Below are 19,555 nucleotides of genomic sequence, written 5' to 3'. Positions count from 1 at the left end.
TTAGTTAGCCAAAAATTGACATGCCAATATGTTGGCAAGTCAAGAATTCGGCTTCCAATTGTTTAATTTGTTACTACCAACTTATTTTGCCAGCCTCTGAAAACTTTTTTTTGCGGCAGGTTTTGTAGTAGTTGGCTACCAACCAAGCATGCCCTTGGTTGCTACCATTAGTCAAGTCAAACAAAGAAGGCACAAGGAAATCTAATGAGAAGTCGCAAATACTGTTCACTAGGCAGTGTCTGGTTTGCAGTTGTGTGCATAAAAGCCAGTGTTTTCCATGATGAAACCCATGGAACTGATGCAGAAAGAAACAGCAGGCACATGGCTCTTGATATTGCTAAATGAGGGGTAAAAGGTTACACCACTGTGCAAACTGAATAACGAAGTCATTGACATTTTATTTCGGCAATAGAGCAGTTTCGATCGGAAGTAGCGACTAGCAACTGTCAAATTACATGATTTCCTCCTGGGTTTCCTCGGCTTCTGCATTCTGATGCTACTCAGTGTAACACTGTACATTGCAATGCGCGTATCTTACATAACGACACATCTAGCTGCTAGCCCTTTCTGCTCCACTCTCTGATCATCGTTGCCTGCAGAGAAAAAATCAAGAGTAGATTTAGAATCGATAGTGATACTCAGGAGACATTCACCAGCACCGAAAAATGATGAACCTAATTAATTTATTAGGACATTTCGGCCGGCATATTTTTCATAGCTAAATTATATTGATTACAACACGTAAGAAAGTACTAGAACTGATGGGAATTCTGGCATGTAGCCAGCTGCAAAAGCATGCAAAGAAAACTGCATTAGCTTCTACAATCACTTCATAGGAGATAATGGAGTTGTGACTTGACAAGTTACTCTTGGAAATAATTTCATTAAGTCAAGATTGGATCCTTCAAGTAGATCTCAACCATATTGAATCAATAAAAAGGACAAGTACCTTCATGGGGCTGGTGGAGCCTGCGGTTCTGAGGGGTTGACATCTCCTTTTTAAGGCTGATGAGGATGTCCTCCATTGTATGTTCCCTTTGCCAATTTCCAAGCATCGGGAATCTTCTTGGATCAACCTACAAAAGTAGCGTACTGTAAGTACTAGGGCGTCACATCAACAACTTCACCACAAGTTTATTTTTTATTTTTGCACAAGTACCATTCCAGTTTCTTGATTCACGCATGTCATATTGACCCTGGCCTGGAACCGGACAGTCGGTGGTTTGTCTGGATAATCTGTATCACAGAACAGCTTCAATTGATAGATTCGTCCCTCATGAACAGTCTGCGAGACAAAAAAAAAGTTAAATGCAGTAATCAGTTGGTTCGAGCGTAAGGAAGCAAAAAACAATTAATATCTACTCATGGGTATTCTACAACATACATTGGGTGGACCAATAATAGTTCCTGTCCAGGAGCGCATATATATGTCATCAGCATCATCCATCCCATAGCTCACAGTTCCATCACCAATGCCTTTCTCACCTCTCTCAAGTTCTTCCAAAAGTCTAAAGTTTCTGGGAACTGAAGTACAGATAACAGTCAGTACAACAGAACATGCAATAAAATATTATAAGCAGCTCATTCAAGCAGAGTAGAATATGAATCCAGTCACATCATTCTAAATTCTAATGGTTGAAAATAAAGGGAAAACAAAATTCCATATTTTATTAGAATACTTGTTATTGTTTTAAAAGGCTGGTATTAACATAAGCTATCTGTTCAAATGGCAGACTAAACATGAATCCAGTCACTTGTAATTCTTAAAGATGTTTTTAATGTCATAAAATTCGAGTGTAGTAGTTAATTTAACAGTTGTAGTATTAACATAAGCTATCCATTCAAATGGTAGAAAAGGGTTATGTTTATGGGAAATAATGTCGTGTGCCTACATCAAAGATAACATACTGAAACAAAAGAGAAGAGTGTACAGCCAAAATTCACAGCATTAACCCTAGCATTGCACGAGACCTGCTTAGGGCCAGTTCTGTTGCTAGCTTTTTTGGGCTTCTAGAATAAGCTGCCCCCTACCCAGCTTATTCTAGAAGCCCAACTAAAAATATTTTTTAGAAGCCAACTAGTCAAGTCTTAATTAGTAGGCTTCTAAAATAATAATTTTGGTTGGGCTTCTAGAATAAGCTGGGTAGGGGGCAGCTTATTTCAGCTTATTCTAAAAGTCAGCAAAAAACTGGCCTGATGTCATAACTGCAATCAATCACAAGGAACAATATCTGGAGGTACTAACAACACACAACAAGTCAATTCTTGTTTCAATATTTGGCATATTTGCCTATGGAGTATACTTTTCATAAGAGTTTAATCGAATTGCATAAATGAAATGCTTTTCATTTTAGGCCAATGTAGAAGACCTTAGTGTCAATTTGTAAGTGGGTTGCAGATGGTCCATATTGTTTAAAGAAGTAGTGTTTTGCCCAGTGAGAGGAGATAAAGGACTGCAAAAAAATGGCTATAAGTTACAAGTGAATGATACTCCCTCTGTAAACTAATATAAGAGTGTTCAGATTACTAAAATAGTGTTCTAAATGCTCTTATATTACTTTACGGAGGGAGTAGTTGTCAAGTCTTTCAACTCTCAACATTGGCTTGACAGGCATGACTGTCCTAGCTGAAGCAACTAGAATAAACTGACTTATTGGTCTTTAGCTTGTAGTGCCCAAAAGGCAAGGTTCTCAGTGGACAGGGCCTTTCAGTATATCAAATAATGTCCGAGGTGAGCGACCTGTTAAGCAGCACTGACTTTAAGTTTTTAGTTCTTCAATGGCATGATATACTCTTAATAGATGGATAACTCTTTACAAGTTGTGCCTTTGCAAGACAAGTATGGCTTATGGTTTCATCCTGGCAAAATCAGCCATTCTAAGGAAATTATCCTTATCTTTTATAAGTTTACAACCTTCCATATCTATAAGTGGCCATCCAAGTTACTCTTTTATTCAGCTAGACGGTGGGCCTACGCCCTGACACAGCTGGCCACCAGCAGCATATCAAGTATAACAGGTTAGTAGGAATCAACATGAAAAGGGCAATGCCAGTTAGGAAGAAACTGATGATATAGTTGGAATACATTTTTATCAACAATGCTTTTGTGTGAAGCATTGTATGATCACGGCAAAATAAGACACCATACTTACGCAGTTACGCTGAGTGTCCCTGAGGATGAAATGCCTTCCTTAGATCAGTTGTTGTCAGTGTTTTTACTTTTGAGTTTCCTTGTGGTTTGTGGTACAACACAGCTCTGGTTGGGTTTTAGAAAGGGACACGAGAAAGTGATAAGCGAGAGCCATTAAAGGGACAAATGAGCAGGCAAAGCGTAACTGGTTTTGCAACTGGGCATCACCAGGACAAGGCGCCTTAGGTACATTGGTCAGGAGTTCGAAGTGACGAATCATGTTTCTAAGTTGAGAGGAAGGACAGATATACCCACCATCCAGTAACTCCTAGGAGTACTCTAGTGCTCTTCGCATTTTATTTGCTTCAAAATTCTCAAACCCTTCTTTGGGTTTTGGCTGCTAGTGGAATGCCAGTCACAAACAACTAACGCCGGTAGGTTACAGAAATAAACACGTCTTCATGCTTGCTTTCTCACACCACTAGTTTAGCTACACACAGGGATCCAAAATCACATTATTGTTCCATACAAACACGCCCTGAGAGTGGGCTGTGATTCTAAACGTGCAGCACGGAAGTATTGATAAGAGTAAGAACACACGTGCCCACATCATAGAAATGGCTCGGATACCATGGAGATGCCATAAAAGTTCAACCTAGGATTATTAACATATATAATGTGAACCTAATCGACGTGCAATAACCCACAAGGCAAGATAAACTGTGACCGGCCAACAAATCCAGCTGGACCACCCTAAATTCATGCTGGTCCAACCATCCAAAACTGTGCTCCAATAATTGAGGAATTCGTCAATTCCTGGGTTAGGCATAAAGGACCAAACCCCTCACCAAACTTCACACCAGCAGACAACACGGTGAATTCGGCCTCACCAGCAGCTCTAGACGGTTCCTCGGACCGACATCTAGCCCATCGTCCCGATAGCCCTATCCGAAATTAACCCAACATAGCAGCATTCCATCTTTGCTTACAACCCCGTCATGGAATCGTGCTAATAAATGATAATACCTACGAAACCTGCCTTTGCTCGAGGGTTTCTTGGTCTGAATGCCCACACGGATGGCTGAACTGCGAGGGCAGATTTCACAGAGCATCATTCAGAATGGATTCGGGATCGCCGGCAGATCCCACCCCCATCAGATCAGTCGCCAGACGCCGAGCCTAATCCACCAATCCCTCCTACGCTCCCTCCCCCCATAAAAATCCCACCGAGAATCCAAGAACTCGTACTCCACGGCCCGGAAGATCCCGCGGCTGACCACCCGGAACCCGCAGCGACAGGACGAGTCGTGCACGGGAGGCGGTTGGTACAAATCGTGGCCAAGAAACGGGGAGCGGGGGGGACGGGAACTCACCGACGACCGGCGCGGATCCCTCGGAGCCCATGGCGAGCCGCTCTTCCAGCTCCAGCTTCGGCCGCTTCCTCCCCTGAGCTGCGCTGGACGGATTCCGCGGTGGCTGAGCCGCGAGGACAACGAATATCCGAAGCCCCGCGTGAAGCAAAGAAAGCCTTTTTTCCGGCTCAGGGGAGAGAAAAAGGAGGAGAGATGCGCACAGAGTACTGGACTGGACTGGCACGAAAGAGGAAGGAGCCCAAGTTGCCACTGATAAATAGGGAAATATTGGCTGCTGGCAAGCAATTTCCTTGCCACATCCATCTTCTTTTTAACCCTGAAAAAAACCTCCATGTTTTTTTTTGCCACAATTTTTCCTAAGATGGAGATAACTGACCATTTAATCTACAGGAAATTAGACGAAAACCGATACAGACGGAGACATATTTGTCGTGGAACATGATGGCGCTCAAGGCATCCTCGGTCCGGCTATTGATAGTGGATTCCACACACCGCTGAGAAGGGAGCAATCCACAAGGATGACTACAAGCGTTATCTTATCGCACATCGCCCTCCAAATAGCGACTTTGACTTTTCGCCACGGACGAACGGCCACCGCCATCTTATGACATATTAGTATTTGGTTAATAGCTGGGTGTATTGAAGAGAAATTGGTTGTCCTTTTTTTGGCAAAGTTTGGCAAATATATCAATGCATGACGGGTAACACATAACGACAAGAAGGCATGACGCCACAATCATGGTAGTGAGGCAACCAGTTTGTTATAAACAATTGTGACTTATGTGGCAAAGCCTTTAACTTTTGTGAATTTTTTTTCCATTTTAAGAATGTTTTTAGGCGGGTTGTAACAATAGTTGGTTGAAACATTTTTGTATGGCATGTTGTTTTGGTATTTGTGTTTTATGGAATCTATGAAATTGGGATTTAAAAGTAGGCCTCGAGAGATTATTTTCTCTAATTCTTCCTAGAAACAACATGATAACACACAAGGTATCCTCGGTCCGGCTATTGATAGTGGAATCCACACACAACAGAGAAGTGAGCAATCGTCCATCGCCCTCGAAACAGCAACTCTGACTTTTTGTCATGGACGAACGGCCACCACCATCTTATGATATATTAGTATTTGGTCAATATCTGGATACATTGAAAAGAAATTGGTTCATCCTATTTTGGCAAATCTTGGAAAATATATCAATGCACGACAAGCAAAAGATAATGACAAGAAGGCGTGACGCCACAATCATAGTAGCAAGGCAACCAGTTTGTTATAAACAGTCGTCATTTATGTGGCAACCCTTTTAACTTTTGTTTGCGAGTCAATCATACTTGATCGGTGTTTTTTTTAAATAAACGGTGTTTTTAGGCGGGTTATAATAGCAGTTGGTTGAATCCTTTTTGTATAACATATTGTTTTGTTATTTGTGTTTTTGCAGAATCTACGGGATAGGAATTTAAAAGTAGGCCTCGAGAGATTCTTTTCTCACATTCTTTTTAGAGACATGTCCATGATATGTGTCTGTCATGGAACATGATAACACACAAGACATCCTTGGTCCGGCTATTGATAGTAGACTCCGCACACCGTTGAGGAGGGAGCAATCGACGAGGCTAACTACAAGCTTCATCTTGTCACCCGTCGTTCTTGAAACAATGACTCTGACTTTTCACCACGAACAAACAGCCACCGCCATCTTATGACATATTAGTATTTGGTTAATAGCGGGAGATATCGAATAGAAATTGGTCATTCTTTTTTGGGCAAAGTTTGCATGACATGTAAAACATAACGGGTGCGTTTGGTTCCCCGCATCGAACCCAACCAGGCCCGTGCGGGAAGGAAGAGGCATGTTTGGTTGCCTGGTTTCACTGTTGGGCCTGCATCGCACGCTTCTCAAAGTAGCCCAGAGCTTGGCTCGCTGGAAACGCTCGGACTGGCAGTTTCTGACGAGCCAGGCTGAGTGCGGTGTGAGGTCGAACGGGCGGGTGCGACGCGAGGGCGAGGGGGATGGCGGAAGATGGGAAATCTGGCGCGTCGTCCCGACGCCAAATTAGCCTCACTCTTCTTTCTACTCGCTCACCCATAGCCACCTTCTTCCCTACTGCCTCACCGCCGGTGGCTGCTGTGATTTCAGATCTGCGCTAGAGGCGGCGGCGGCGGCGGAAAAGGCGGCGACGTTTGCGGCGGATCTGGTGCACCCCTTGCTGTTGGCCATGGCTCCCCCTATGTTGTCCTCGTCTCCGATGCCGGTTAGCAACACCCCCTCCACCCTTTGTTAGGTCGGTGGTTAGGCCGTTAGGCAAGGTGTCGGATCGATTTCCCACTGAACAAATCGTCAATGTCGACTAGGTTATGGACGCGCGGATGAGTCTAATATTTCAGGCAACAACACTGATAAGTGTGATTCAGACATGGGTCATGTTCATGAACTAGAGAGTTGTTCGTCGTGTTGGGATAGCTTTGATCCGCTACGGTCCAATGTTTATCCGGGATCAGGAGAGGATCCAAAATCTAAACTACATCTACAACTGCAATGACGTCGAGGCTGTGTGGATGCTTCAAATGAAAAGAGCACCATTTTCCAGGCTTGTCGAGACCTTCAGGATCAGGGGGCTGCTACAAGATAACATCAACACCTGTGTGGAAGAGCAAGTGGCAATGTTCCTCCATGTTGCTGGCCATAATTAGAGGTTCAGGGTCATTCACAACACGTTCAGGAGATCAATGGAGACCATCTCTATGTACTTCAAGCAGGTGCTTTTTTTATATTGGGGAGCTTAGAGGAGAGATGATCAGAAGACCATCTGGCCAAACTCCACCCAAGATTAGAGGAAGTCCAAGATGGTATCCATACTTCAAGGTGAGAATTGACAATACACACTTTTCATGGCTTGATATGCTTGTATTGTTCAAGTTGAGCTCTAACACAGGCTTGTGATACCATTTTCAGGATTGCATTGGGGCAATAGATGGTACTCATGTCACTGCCAGAGTTCCTAGGTCACAGTTTGTAGCATACACTGGGGGGAAGCACTACACAAGCCAGAATGTGCTTGTTGCTGTTGACTTTGATCTGAAGTTCACATATGTGTTGGCTGGTTGGGAGGGGTCAGCGCATGATGCTAACATTCTCAGTGACAGCATGACTCGACCTGATGGGATCAACATCCCCGACGACAAGTTCTACCTTGGAGATGCTGGCTATGCATGTTGGCCGGGTGTTCTCCCATCCTTTAGGAAAACCAGGTACCATCTCAACGAGTTCAGTGGTAGGAATTATCCCAGGACACACGGGAGTTGTTTAATCTCAGATACTCCAGCCTTAGAGTAACTGTTGGGAGGACATTTGGAGCTCTGAAGAATAGGTTTAAGATCCTGGATCAGAAGCCATTCCACCCATACTCCGCTCGGGTTAAGCTTGTTCTTGTTTGTTGCATTCTGCATAACTGGATCCTCCAGTGGGGCTTTGATGAACACGTGCCTGAGGAGGAAGAGGTCAAGCATGACCATGTTGTTAGCTCCGACCATGATGTGGAGGCATTTGACAATGACGCTTGGAAGAACAAAAGGTTGAAATGGGCAGAGGCAATGTGGCTTAAGAGGGGTCACTTCATGATTTGAAGAAGAGGAGGAAGAAGAAGCAGCAGCAGCAGAAACAGAAGCAGAAGAAGAGGAAGATGAAGAGGAAGATCTGGTAGCAGCAACACCGATGAACTATCTCCTATTTAGTCAATGGCTCTTAATAATTTGTTCTGTCATTTGATAGTAGTTAGGATGAACTGTCATTTGTTTAACTAGCTGGCACTACATGTTCAGATTATGTGCGGTAAGCTCATCACTAGTTAGAAATGATGACAACAATTTATGCAGGTTGCAACCAAACACCATGTGATATGTATGCCTAATGCAATGCGGGCAACCAAACGCCGGGTCAAAAATGGTTGTCTCATGCAACTAAGGTACATGCGGGCAACCAAACTATGTGCATCTTGGGTCTTTTTAGCTGCATCCCATCAAACCGGCTCACTAGAGGCGGGCTAGCCGGACCAGGCTCGATTGCCAATGTAACGAAACACGCCCAACGATAAAAAATATGTGACGTCGCGGTCATGTACAACCAGTTTGTTATAAACAGATATCACTTATGTGGCAAAAAATTAACATTTGTTTGTGAATCACTTAATCGGTGTCTTTTAGGCGAGTTATAATAACAGTTTGTCGGGACATTTTTTGTATAATTTGTCGCTTTTTTATTTGAATCTACATAATAGAAGTTTGGAAGTAGGGCTTGAGAGATTATTTCCAGAGAAAATTTGTACGAAAGCCTCTACACAGTTATTATCATAAGCATAGTGATGTCGTCATGTAAATGCTACTACATACCTAATCTAACTAGCCGGGTTGAACCCACCTTATCAGGGTTTGGGCTATTTTTTCTTACCCTCTCTGTTCCTTTATATAAGGTGTATATATTTTTTTTATAAAATTTCACAATGTAAGATGCATTTCTTTTAAATCATGGTAATTTCCTTTTTAGCCCTCCAAAAAAGGAAAGTATCTCTTTCCTGATTATGTGTATCTCTCCTTCTATCGAAAGAAGAAAACTAACTCTCTCTCGATTGCATGTATCTCTTACTGTCCTAGGCTCACTGATTTACCTGCCACTAACCAACAAACTTACCCAGGGTAATTTTGTCCTAATACCTCTACAATTATGTGCCTTGGTCACCGTGTTAAAAATTATACACCTTACATAAAAGAACAGAGGGAGTATTAACTAATGATGTTTTCCTCTATTGTTGCTTGTGTTGCTTAAAAACTACTTCATCTTTCCTAAAATGTAAGATTTTTTTGATATTTTTATAATGTTAAAAAACGTCTTACATTTTGGGACAGTGGGAGTACTCCCTTAAAAGTCACCCATCCTCTTTTTTTGCACTCAAACCTTGAACCAAACATTAAACAAACAAGGGATCGGTGGCCAATCACGACTAGGTAGATATGCTCATTACCCTTCATCAATTTGGGCTAAAGTGTTCATGATTTCAGATAATTTTCAATCGGATACGTAATCCTCATGATAGCACAAAAGGCATCCTTGGTGTGGCTATTGATAGTGGACTCTACACACTGCCAAAAAAGAGCAATTGGCGAGGCTAACTACAAGCGTCATCTTATCGCCCATCGCCCTCGCAACCACGACCCCGACTTTTCGCCACGAACGAACAGCCATCATCATCTTCACATATTAGTATTTGGTTAATAGTGATATGTATTAAATAGAAATTTATTTTTATTATTTCCGGTAAAGTTTGGCAAATAATTCAATGCACGACAGTTAAAACATGACGACAAGAAGATGTGACACCACAATCGTGGCGTCAAGATAACCAGATTGTTATAAACAACTATCACTTACCGAACCAAGCACACTTAATCGGTATTTTTCTAAGCGAAATATAATAATAGTTGGTTGAAATGTTTTTGTATAACATGTTGTGCTGTTACTTGTGTTTTTGTGGAATCTACGACATAGGACTTTAAAAGTAGGCCTTGAGAGATTCTTTCCAGAGATTTATTTTACGAAAGCCTATACACAATTATTTATCATAAGCGTAATGCTCTCGACTTGTAAATGCTAGTACCTCTGTCTTTAAATATAAGATGTTCCTGACTATTCAGTTTAAACTTTCAAAACGTCTTACATTTAGGAACATAGGGAGTACATTAAACAAACAAGGGCGTGAGAAAAAATAATATAAGCACTTCATTTCGTCAAACAAAAAATACATGTGTATGTCGCCTTCTCCAATTGTTTCGTTTTCAAAGGGTTGGTGGCCAGTCGTGACTAGGTAGTCATGCTCGTTGCCATTCATCAATTCCTCTGAAAATCAATTCATGATTTCGGATAATTTTCAGTCGGATAGCGTAATCCCTGAAAAAGGATCCTACGGGACCACCGGTACAAGTGATGAGCACAGAGAGAATCAAGAAACATTAAGGGCTAGATCTTTGATGGATGACCTAACATGGACCAACATGTCATTGTAGTCTGCCATAAATTTCTGCTCCTTGGCTACCATGTTCTCAGGGAAGCTGCTGGTAAAAGAACAGTATGTCTTCACTGAATTTTGTACCTCTGGACAATGGTAGATTTTACACGTGAAAAATCACAAATTACCATCATTCACACAAAACTGGTTACGACTTTTTCAGGTTTCTATTACTGTTCCCACCAGAAAACCATGACGAGATCTCATCGTCGTCGTCGTCAGACTCGGCCATCTCCATGCTTCTGGGAACACGAACAGAGGAGCGGTTACTTCCTTCTGTTGCCTCTCTTGGAAGCCCCTGGTTCCCCCTGGACATCTCTTCCTTCCATTTCTCCCTCTCGAGAGGTTCTTGGGAAATAGCAGTCCTGCCACCGGCAATGGGGAAACTGTCAAGGAATTTGTAGTCCCTGTGCATTGGGAGCATGCTATTATTTTCACTGTTATCGTGCCCTTCCTCCTCCGAGCTCCAGAAGTCTGAATCTTCATCAGATAGTGGGGCCCTTTTTTGCACAAGTTGTCGCTTCCGCAATGTCGGTTGGATGCCATCTTGAACGAATGAAATAGTAGGGTGCTTATTCTGCTCCAGATCACGGTGTGGTTCGACAGTGTCTTGGTCGTTTAATGCTTTTGGTCTTTTCCAACCACATTTCAAGCAGAATGCGTTCCTCTTGAAATTCAGGTAGTTACACCTGCCATCAATCACACAATAATATTATTATGCTGATTTTATGGTAGTAGAGTACAGAGCAAAATAACAATGCGGAAAGGTTAGCCACATCGTTGACACCATTTTCCCCATGTTCTGCTCAAATTGACATTAGACATCAAAAGAGTGCAAATATTACAATGGTATGCAGTAGAAATGGTCACTCACGAGGCACACTCCCATTCTCCTGGGCTGAGTAAACGGTTTGTTGGTTTGTCATGACACTGCAAGCATCGTGTATTCTTCGCGAAATTCAAAAAGTTGCACCTGCAAATGTAGGATCAGTACAGGCGAATGGTTGCTTTGTATACAAAGCGGGGGGAAACCCTTTTTCGGTAAATGTAGGATCAATACAGACGAGAGAGTACCCCCAGTCCATCTTAAATATAAACTGGACTTATTGGCATTCTTACCTTTTGCATATCCAATCACCTTTTTTTAGGGGTAGATGATCTTGGTCCTCATGCATTAAGTGATATCGCTCTTGAAATTCGCCATCGCAGCGCAAACATTTGATATTCTTAGCAAAGTTTAGGAAGTTGCATCTGGAAATATACACATGGGGTTATTCTTTCTGAAAAAAAATAGATTGCATCATGTGGATTAGTGGTACGAGGTAAAAAAAAACATACTTGGGACAATTCCAGTCACCCTGCTTCATGGGTTTTGACATACGTACTGCAGCTTTATCAGTTGTGGAACCAGGCCCTTTGGAATCAAGCTCGACAACCTCATTCAGTAGTTTCTTAATGGATTCTTTAACAGTTTTGGTTAGGCATGCTTTGTTACCCATATTACCAGTAATGATATCAAGACCATAAGTCAGGAGGATGCGCATAACGTCCACAGTTCTGCCCACTTCCTCTTTCTGGGCCCTTACATATGCCCTCTCACAACTTCCCCTTAAACTGCATTGGCTGCAAACCTGTCACTCTATCAGCATAAGGTGATGAGGGAGATATACTATATATACTACATATATTTATGTCACAGACTTGAAGCAATCCAAATCGTCACATGTAGGCAAAATTACTAAAACTACAATATAGAGATCGAGGGCCCAGCACAGGAGAAGGCATAGTTAAAGGCAAGCAAAGTGAACATCTTCTGCAGCATGGCAAGCAAACTGAACATTGTCTTCTGCAGAGGTATACAGAACGGATTCATTGAATGCAAAGTATTCTAACTTTAATGTTAAACAGTAGTTATCAAAATATGAAAAGGAAATGTCAATAATTCCTAATATTTCCTAGTTTGCAGCACAACATGTTTTAGGCTTTGTGTTGAACTCTAAATCGCTAAAGCGAAACATGGTTTCTCATGCTCATACACATTGATTGAGTAAGGCAAGGCTAATAATGAGGGTAAAGTTTAACTGCTTCAGTCCTTCTCAACTTGTATTTGTAGTTAAGATTTGCATGGTGCATTTTATAAGCAAGCAGATTAAAATACACATTGTTACATTATTATTATCTGAAGTACAAAAACATAATGAACTTCACTAAGCCTAAGAGGTAACATAGTTTGCACACACACACACACACACACAGCTTTCACAAAAATTCCTGTGTTTAATAATTTGAGTGTTTGTTTCTCTTGGTTCAGAAAACATTTTCTGGTTCAATTTTTCTCCAGAACATTTGAATAAATTGGTTAAGTTCAAAGCTAACTCCGCCTATGTTGTCTCAACATCGCCGGTCCCAAGCCCGGGTAAAGGAGGAGGGTTGTGATAGGCTTGGCGAGCCAACGTCAAAACTCAGCCACTCTTATGGAGATGAAACCCAAAAGATTTTTGTTGTTGTTGTTGGTTAAGTTCAAAGCTAAAGTGAAATAGAAAAACAAGGTAACTAAAGAGAAATTCCTCTGAACACATTTTCATGCACTTACCTCTCCTTCATCAAGTCCTACATGAGCACGCAATCGCTTCCCGGAATTAACAACTTTCCTGTCAATGCTGGGGCACCCACTACGCAGAGCGACCTGAATATCCCATCTTGACAGATACCTGCAACAGAATAGTTACGACTTTATATGCATGACACAGGGATATCGTGTTGAATGCACTGCATCCATTTACGGCCCTGGTAGTTCAGTGCGGCGAGTAGTGAGGCCAACGATAAGACTGCTGCTATACAAGAAGAAATCATGTCCTGAAATTGCTTATATTGACTGAATCATCTTTCTCCAGTTCTAGAACATGTTGAGCACCCTGTATATTTTTGTTCAGAAATTTTGTTGAATTTCTTCGAAATTATTTATAATACTTTGCTCAACTTCATAACATAACCATAGTAGTTTGCACTGATTATCCCAAAAAAGATACTATTAGTATTAGGTAGCGGTGCTCTGGAGCTTTCTACCAAGATTGAAGACAGCATATCAGCAGTATTGCATTTGTTAGGCAAAATGTTGCAAAAGCCAACATTTCCACTCTCCGGGAAACGGGGAAATGTTGCCTGCAATCTGCACTGCACTGCACTGCCCAACGCAGTGCAACGCAAACTGCTGGCACATTTCAGCAAACATCTTGCGTGCAGCTAAACAATGGCGCCAGACACCGACAACGGCATCGACACACGCAGTCCCAGTGCAAGAACCACTCCGTAGACACACAAGCAGGGTCCTTCCAAGCTCAGACACCTCACCTGACGATCTCGGGGCGCTCGCGCCCGAAGCGGAGGCAGGCGGTGCGGACGAGGTTGGAGTCCTTGGACGGCGCGGCGCCGGCGAAGGCGGAGGGGTCGAGGAGGCCCTTGTGGAGGAGGAGCTCCATCAGCGCCACCCACTCCGGCCACGGGTGGGCGATGTCCACGGCCACCGGCTTGTCCCCCGCGCGAGCGCCGCCACTCCCTGGCTCTTGGGTCACTTGCCATTGCTCCAGGGGCGGCGGTTGTGCTTGCGCGCGGGAGAGGTCCAGGTCCTCGACCTCGGAGCGGAGGAACGCGAGCCGCGCGTCCGGTGGCGGAGGCGGACGGTGGCTGCAGAACCGCCGGAGTGCGGTGGCGAGGCCGAGGCGGCGGTGCATCTCTAGAGCCCGGTTTCAGTTTGCCCGGCCGAACACCCAGTGGCCTAGTGACAGACATCAGAAGCTGCAGGCCAGGCCCAATCCAGTACTACTACACCGTTTTTGGCCCAGCTAGTGCAGTTTTAGTTTTAGTTGTTAAAAAAAACAGAGCAGATACTGATATTGGCATTTCTGGTTGAGATCCAACTTGTAACAGGCTCCAAGAACTTCATTTCAGTATGGCAAGATCTTATCGCAAAAGGATGTGCATAGGACAGCATTTTACTGATCCAGACACTCGTATGTTATCCGAGCGCACACACACACGGGTGGTGGTGTTCACTTTTTCTTGTGAAAATTAAGCCGGTAGTGTCCACATAGGGCTTGAATGAGATGTCTCTAGAAGAATTACGTTGAGTTTAATAGAATTAAGTTGAGTTCAATAGTAGAGGTATGATATGTGAAATTTCTTCTGTTGACAATATCTTTGGCGTTTTTGGCTACTCAATTGTGTTGGAACACCTTCATATTGAAAGTTTACCCATGATTTTTTTTCAATTGTTCATTGATTTGGAGAAGGCCTATGATAAGATATCTCGGAATGTCATGTGGTGGGCCTTAGAGAAACACAAAGTCTCAATAAAGTACATTACCCTCATCAAGGATATGTATGATAATGTTGTGACAAGTGTTCGAACAAGTGATGGCGACACCGATGACTTTCCGATTAGAATAGGGCTACACCAAGGGTCAGCTTTGAGCCCTTATCTTTTTGATTTGGTGATGGATGAGGTCACAAGGGATATACAAGGAGATTCCCATGGTGTATGCTCTTTGCGGATGATGTGGTGCTATTCGATGATAGCCGAACGAGGGTTAATAGAAAGTTAGAGTTATGGAGGCGGACTCTAGAATCGAAAGGTTTTAGGCTTAGTAGAACTAAAACTGAATACATGAGGTGCAGTTTTAGTGCTACTAGGCACGAGGATGGAGAGGTTAGCCTTGGTGGACAGGTGGTACCGGAGAGAGACACGTTTCGATATTTGGGGTCCATGTTGCAGAAGGATGGCGATATCGATGAAGACGTGGGCCACCGAATCAAGGTTGGGTGGATGAAGTGGCGCCAAGCTTCTGGCATACTCTGTGACTAAGAGAGTGCCACAAAAGCTAAAAGGCAGGTTTTATAGGACAGCTATCCGACCTGCGATGTTGTATGGCGCGGAGTGTTGGCCAACCAAGAGACGACATATCCAACGGTTAGGTGTAGTAGAGATGCGCATGTTGAGATGGATATGTGGCCACACAAGGAAGGATCGGGTACGGAATGACGATATACGAGAGAGACTTGGGGTAGCACCGATTGAAGAAAAGCAGGTCCAACATCGTCTCAGATGGTTTGGACATATTCAACGGAGGCCATCGGAAGCGCCGGTGCATAGCGGACGGATAAAGCGTGCCGAGAATGTTAAGAGGGGTCGTGGTAGACCAAACTTGACATGGAAGGAGTCCGTTAAGAGAGACCTGAAGGTTTGGAATATCGACAAAGACTTAACCATGGACAGGGATGCGTGGAAGTTAGCTATCCACGTTCCAGAGCCATGAATTGGTTTCGAGATCTTATGGGTTTCAACTCTAGCCTACCCCAACTTGTTTTGGACTGAAAGGCTTGGTTGTTGTTGTTGTGACTGAAAAGAAATACCAATGATACCAAAAGCATTGATTCTACAGCACAAGTGCACACAACTGACGTTTTACAAGCCATGAATGCAAGCAACAGAGAACATACATGGATAAGCTCAAAGCTCATCCGCTACATCTAAGAGACGCGGAATCCTTGCTTCAGTCTTCAGCGAAAGTCACTCTGGGAACATCTGGGAGAAGGTTTTGGTACCTCCACATTCTTCAGCAACAGATTCAACAAAACAAAAGATCCAGAGCAGCCATCAATCATCCCTAAAAATCACTGAAGAAGTGAGCAAGCAGGGAACTCCAGGCAGTCGTACGTTGTTGTCAGAATGATCCGCGGCTCTTCAGCTGGTCCATGAGAAGGTGAGCCACCGATGCATATCCTTGCTCACGCGCTGTTGCAATGCCAAATGAAGTGGGAAACAGGTCAGATCGACTATGGGTGAAATCAGCTAGAACATTGTGCTGAAGTTGCACCTTGGAACCACCAGAATTACCTTGGAATATGGCGATCCCGGTTGGTGCTATCTTCCTCTTCTTCAAGCAGATGGAGCTGCATCATTTTTCATGACAAATTGAGCGTGTCAGAGAGAATACATACAGCCATGCGTGCAGACATACAAACACTCTTTCAATGCAAGATATCCACATCTGGCAGTGTCATTTACCCATTGCAATTCGTGAGTGTTAGATCCAAAGATCAAGCTTGCAAGTTCACTCACCTGTTGCATATCCAGAATTTCTTGGTACCCTTCTCCTCAACGCAGTGAGGGCACATCCACTTCTTGTTCCTCCTGACCTCTTCCATCTCTGCCACAACGTCCCAAATTCAGCAATCTTACAAATATTATCCACCAAGAACGATAGATGCCATTGAACTTACCTTCGCCATACCGAACTTTAAGGCAGGCACGGCAGAGTATCCCATAGGAGGAATGGCAGGAGGAGCACTCCGTCTTCCCTGTCATCAGAAAACAAAGATCGATCAAATGGATGTGAATTTGCTACACTGAAGAACTAGCTGCTGCTGTTCCATACAAATGAACAAGACAAAAAAAGGATTTTTAGCTTCTTGTACCTATGCATTGCTGCTCAAAGTCTCCTTCCCCGCAGCGCTTGCAACCCTCCTCGCCGCAGAGTTTCTTCTGCCTATGATCACACGACGGCAGCTACACTAAGGCCTCGTTTGGTTAAGGAGGATTGGGGAGGATTTGAGAGGGAGGGATTTTAGGGGATTTGATGAATCCCTTTGTTTCACCCAATCCTCTCAAATCCCCGGGGTTTTGCTTCCACTAGTTTCCCGAGTAGGGTTTTGAAACACATGGATAGGAAGGGATTGAAGGGGAACGGAGGGGATTGGGCTAAGCAAACCCCTCCTACCAAATGGACGCGCGAGGATCCGTGGGGTTTCTGAGCCCATCGTGGATTTTCCTCTCGAATCCTCCCCAATCCCCCTTAACCAAACGAGGCCTAAGTGAACTAACGAGAACCCTATCAGGATTTGTAGGATGCGGATCTACCTGCAGAAATGGCAGCAGATCCCAAGAACGGGGTCGTACACGGACCCCCTCGCCTTGCTGTCGCACCGCGTCTCCTGCAGCACCCGCAGCCTCTCCTTGTCGATGTACATCGGAGACTTCTCCTCCTGATCCTCCTCCTCGGCGTCCGCTCCTGCGGGACGAAGAGAAACTCAGTTCCAGTGCCAGCCCGCATAGCAGGACCACGGAAAAGCAGGAGAATGGGGGCAACCTTTGTAAGGCAGCGCCTTGTGCTGCACGGAGTCCCCGTTGAGCCGGGCGGAGCGGCGAGAGCCGGAGCCGGGCGGCGTCGCGGCGGCAATCAGGCGTCCCGAGCGGCGGAGCGGGGTGAGGACCCGCGGCGGCTTCGGGGTCTTTCTCGGGGTGACGCTCCCGGCGCGGGGGGAGGGGGCGGAGGAGATGGCGCTGAGCTCCCCGGCGCAGCGGCGCAAGCCGAGCATCTCCATCCGGGCCTGCACGGATCACCGGATTCGAAACATCGGTGGCGGTCAGTGCTGCGAGAAATGGCGAATCTGGGCGGAGTTTCGAGATTGGGGGATTGGATGGATGGATGCTTGCGCGTACCAGGTTCTCCGAGATGCGGGCATCGCGGATGCTCTCGTAGTCGGACTTGTCGCCCAGCCTTCCCATGGCGGCGGCGGCGGCAGCGGCAGGGGAGGAAGCGGCGGCAGGAGCAGCGGCGGGTTTCGGGGATTGGCTGCGGCGCTGTTGGGCGTGGTAGGTCTGGGGCAAGGGGCGCTGGCGACGGCTACGTTTGAAATTTGAGGGCGAGGGGTAGGGGAGGCCGGGAGGGTAGTTTTACCGGTTTGCCCTCACGCACGCACGCTCGATACTTCCCAAGTATGGCACCCGGCTGTGTGAAATGGACAATTTTTTAAAAGAATGCAACGGTGACGTTGGAGCATCTACCAGACCCGTATAATGTTCCGACTCGTAAAATAATTGTAAAAATACGGATCGATGCAAAAAAAATTATCTGATCAGACCCTGTAAACGCGTCCGACATGTAAAAAAAATTACGGCACGCGGCAAAAGTTCGTCCTCAATCTTCACATTCACGGGATGTGAGGCCGACCCGAACTCGCCCCCTATCCGCAACGAGATTTGGCGCGAGGGAGATTTCTGTGTGGCCGTTCCCCGCTCCCCCCTCCTCGGTAGTCATTGTCGCGCCACCGCGCGCTACGGACCATCTTCCTCGTCTTTCTTCGCCGCCATCGAAGCCTCCCAGCCGTCCCACATCAACGTGAAGGTCGCGCACGTGCAATCTCCTCCAACGGATCTCGTCGCCGGCCATGTTGCCCCCGTCGTTGCCCAAGGCACTAGTGCGCCTGCTTGCAAACGGCAGGGCAACGTTGTCGTGCAGGGTGTCAATCCGGTTGGCCCTGTCGGAAAGGCACGCGCGTCGGGCGCCTCCGCTGCTGCGCGATCCCGACAACCGGCGGAGAAGATGACCAAGGTTTCGGGCGTGAAGCGGAAGAAGGTTCTACGAAAAGACCGGCGCCTTCGTCCACTCCCTCCGCCCCGGCGAGATGTTCCCCGACGATGCCTTCGAACGACGCTGCTTCCACTTCAGACGAGGTGTTCGATGAAATGGACGGAAGGTATGCATCTTCCCTCCCTTGTTCTTGCTTCGCTTTTCGCCATTGTGGTAGCTCGTGACTTGTTGTCACTCAATGTAGCGATGGTTCGAATAATGTCATTGTCGAGTTTGTGAACTTGTTGGGCACCAACGTCGTCGACATCGATCAAGCCCCAATCCCTGGTTTCGATTACAATGAATTGGAGGGTGGCGTGGATGACCACGATGGTGAAGATGAAGTGGAGGAGGTAGATGAGGGGGCGTATCAGCAAGCGCAAGCAAAAAAAGTGTGAGATCGAAGAACTACACGATCTTGGAAGATCAAATCTTGATCAAGGCTTGGAGTACGGTGTCTATGGATGCTTGCACGGGTGTGTATCAAACCTCCAAGAGGTATTGGCAAAGAATCGAAGATCAATACTTCCAATTCATGGCCAAGCATCCCAATAGGACAACACGGATCTTTCGATCACTCGAAGGTTGTT

The 19,555-nt window shown here is 45.1% G+C and overlaps 3 protein-coding genes across 3 annotated transcripts; all 3 read right to left on the bottom strand.

The window, feature by feature from the left end:
- Window positions 1-378: 378 nt before the first annotated feature.
- LOC123447456 (ubiquitin-conjugating enzyme E2 variant 1D-like) lies at window positions 379-4,731 on the bottom strand. The gene is made up of 5 exons (XM_045124059.1): window positions 4,504-4,731; window positions 1,385-1,524; window positions 1,160-1,285; window positions 950-1,076; window positions 379-593 (listed from the first exon to the last, which is right to left on the bottom strand). The coding sequence occupies exons 1-5, from the start codon at window positions 4,532-4,534 to the stop codon at window positions 535-537; spliced, it is 483 nt and encodes a 160-aa protein (XP_044979994.1). The 5' UTR covers window positions 4,535-4,731; the 3' UTR covers window positions 379-534.
- A 5,876-nt stretch (window positions 4,732-10,607) lies between these two features.
- Window positions 10,608-14,320, bottom strand: LOC123447455. Its single transcript, XM_045124058.1, has 6 exons — window positions 13,909-14,320; window positions 13,151-13,268; window positions 11,896-12,188; window positions 11,677-11,808; window positions 11,432-11,530; window positions 10,608-11,246 (listed from the first exon to the last, which is right to left on the bottom strand). The coding sequence occupies exons 1-6, from the start codon at window positions 14,286-14,288 to the stop codon at window positions 10,706-10,708; spliced, it is 1,563 nt and encodes a 520-aa protein (XP_044979993.1). The 5' UTR covers window positions 14,289-14,320; the 3' UTR covers window positions 10,608-10,705.
- A 1,649-nt stretch (window positions 14,321-15,969) lies between these two features.
- On the bottom strand, window positions 15,970-18,213 carry LOC123451048 (cell division cycle-associated protein 7-like). The gene is made up of 8 exons (XM_045128062.1): window positions 18,056-18,213; window positions 17,703-17,943; window positions 17,474-17,624; window positions 17,032-17,102; window positions 16,837-16,914; window positions 16,676-16,763; window positions 16,451-16,506; window positions 15,970-16,348 (listed from the first exon to the last, which is right to left on the bottom strand). Exons 1-8 carry the CDS (start codon window positions 18,119-18,121, stop codon window positions 16,278-16,280), a joined length of 822 nt encoding a protein of 273 aa, XP_044983997.1. The 5' UTR covers window positions 18,122-18,213; the 3' UTR covers window positions 15,970-16,277.
- Window positions 18,214-19,555: the final 1,342 nt, after the last annotated feature.

This window comes from Hordeum vulgare, chromosome 4H, assembly GCF_904849725.1.
Source record: "Hordeum vulgare subsp. vulgare chromosome 4H, MorexV3_pseudomolecules_assembly, whole genome shotgun sequence".
Taxonomy (NCBI): domain Eukaryota; kingdom Viridiplantae; phylum Streptophyta; class Magnoliopsida; order Poales; family Poaceae; genus Hordeum; species Hordeum vulgare.
This window is presented reverse-complemented; position numbering and strand designations above follow the sequence as displayed.

Coding starts and splice junctions, on each gene's coding strand:
- LOC123447455 (XM_045124058.1), bottom strand. CDS start 14,288: ATGCACCGCCGCCTCGGCCTCGCCACCGCACTCCGGCGGTTCTGCAGC. Junction 11,809..11,895: donor GGTGACTGGAATTGTCCCAA/GTATGTTTTTTT, acceptor GTATATTTCCAG/ATGCAACTTCCTAAACTTTG. Junction 11,531..11,676: donor GGTGATTGGATATGCAAAAG/GTAAGAATGCCA, acceptor CTACATTTGCAG/GTGCAACTTTTTGAATTTCG.
- LOC123451048 (XM_045128062.1), bottom strand. CDS start 18,121: ATGGGAAGGCTGGGCGACAAGTCCGACTACGAGAGCATCCGCGATGCC. Junction 17,944..18,055: donor CCCGCATCTCGGAGAACCTG/GTACGCGCAAGC, acceptor TGATCCGTGCAG/GCCCGGATGGAGATGCTCGG. Junction 16,349..16,450: donor CGGGATCGCCATATTCCAAG/GTAATTCTGGTG, acceptor GCATTGCAACAG/CGCGTGAGCAAGGATATGCA.
- LOC123447456 (XM_045124059.1), bottom strand. CDS start 4,534: ATGGGCTCCGAGGGATCCGCGCCGGTCGTCG. Junction 1,286..1,384: donor CTATTATTGGTCCACCCAAT/GTATGTTGTAGA, acceptor TTTGTCTCGCAG/ACTGTTCATGAGGGACGAAT. Junction 1,077..1,159: donor TGAATCAAGAAACTGGAATG/GTACTTGTGCAA, acceptor CTACTTTTGTAG/GTTGATCCAAGAAGATTCCC.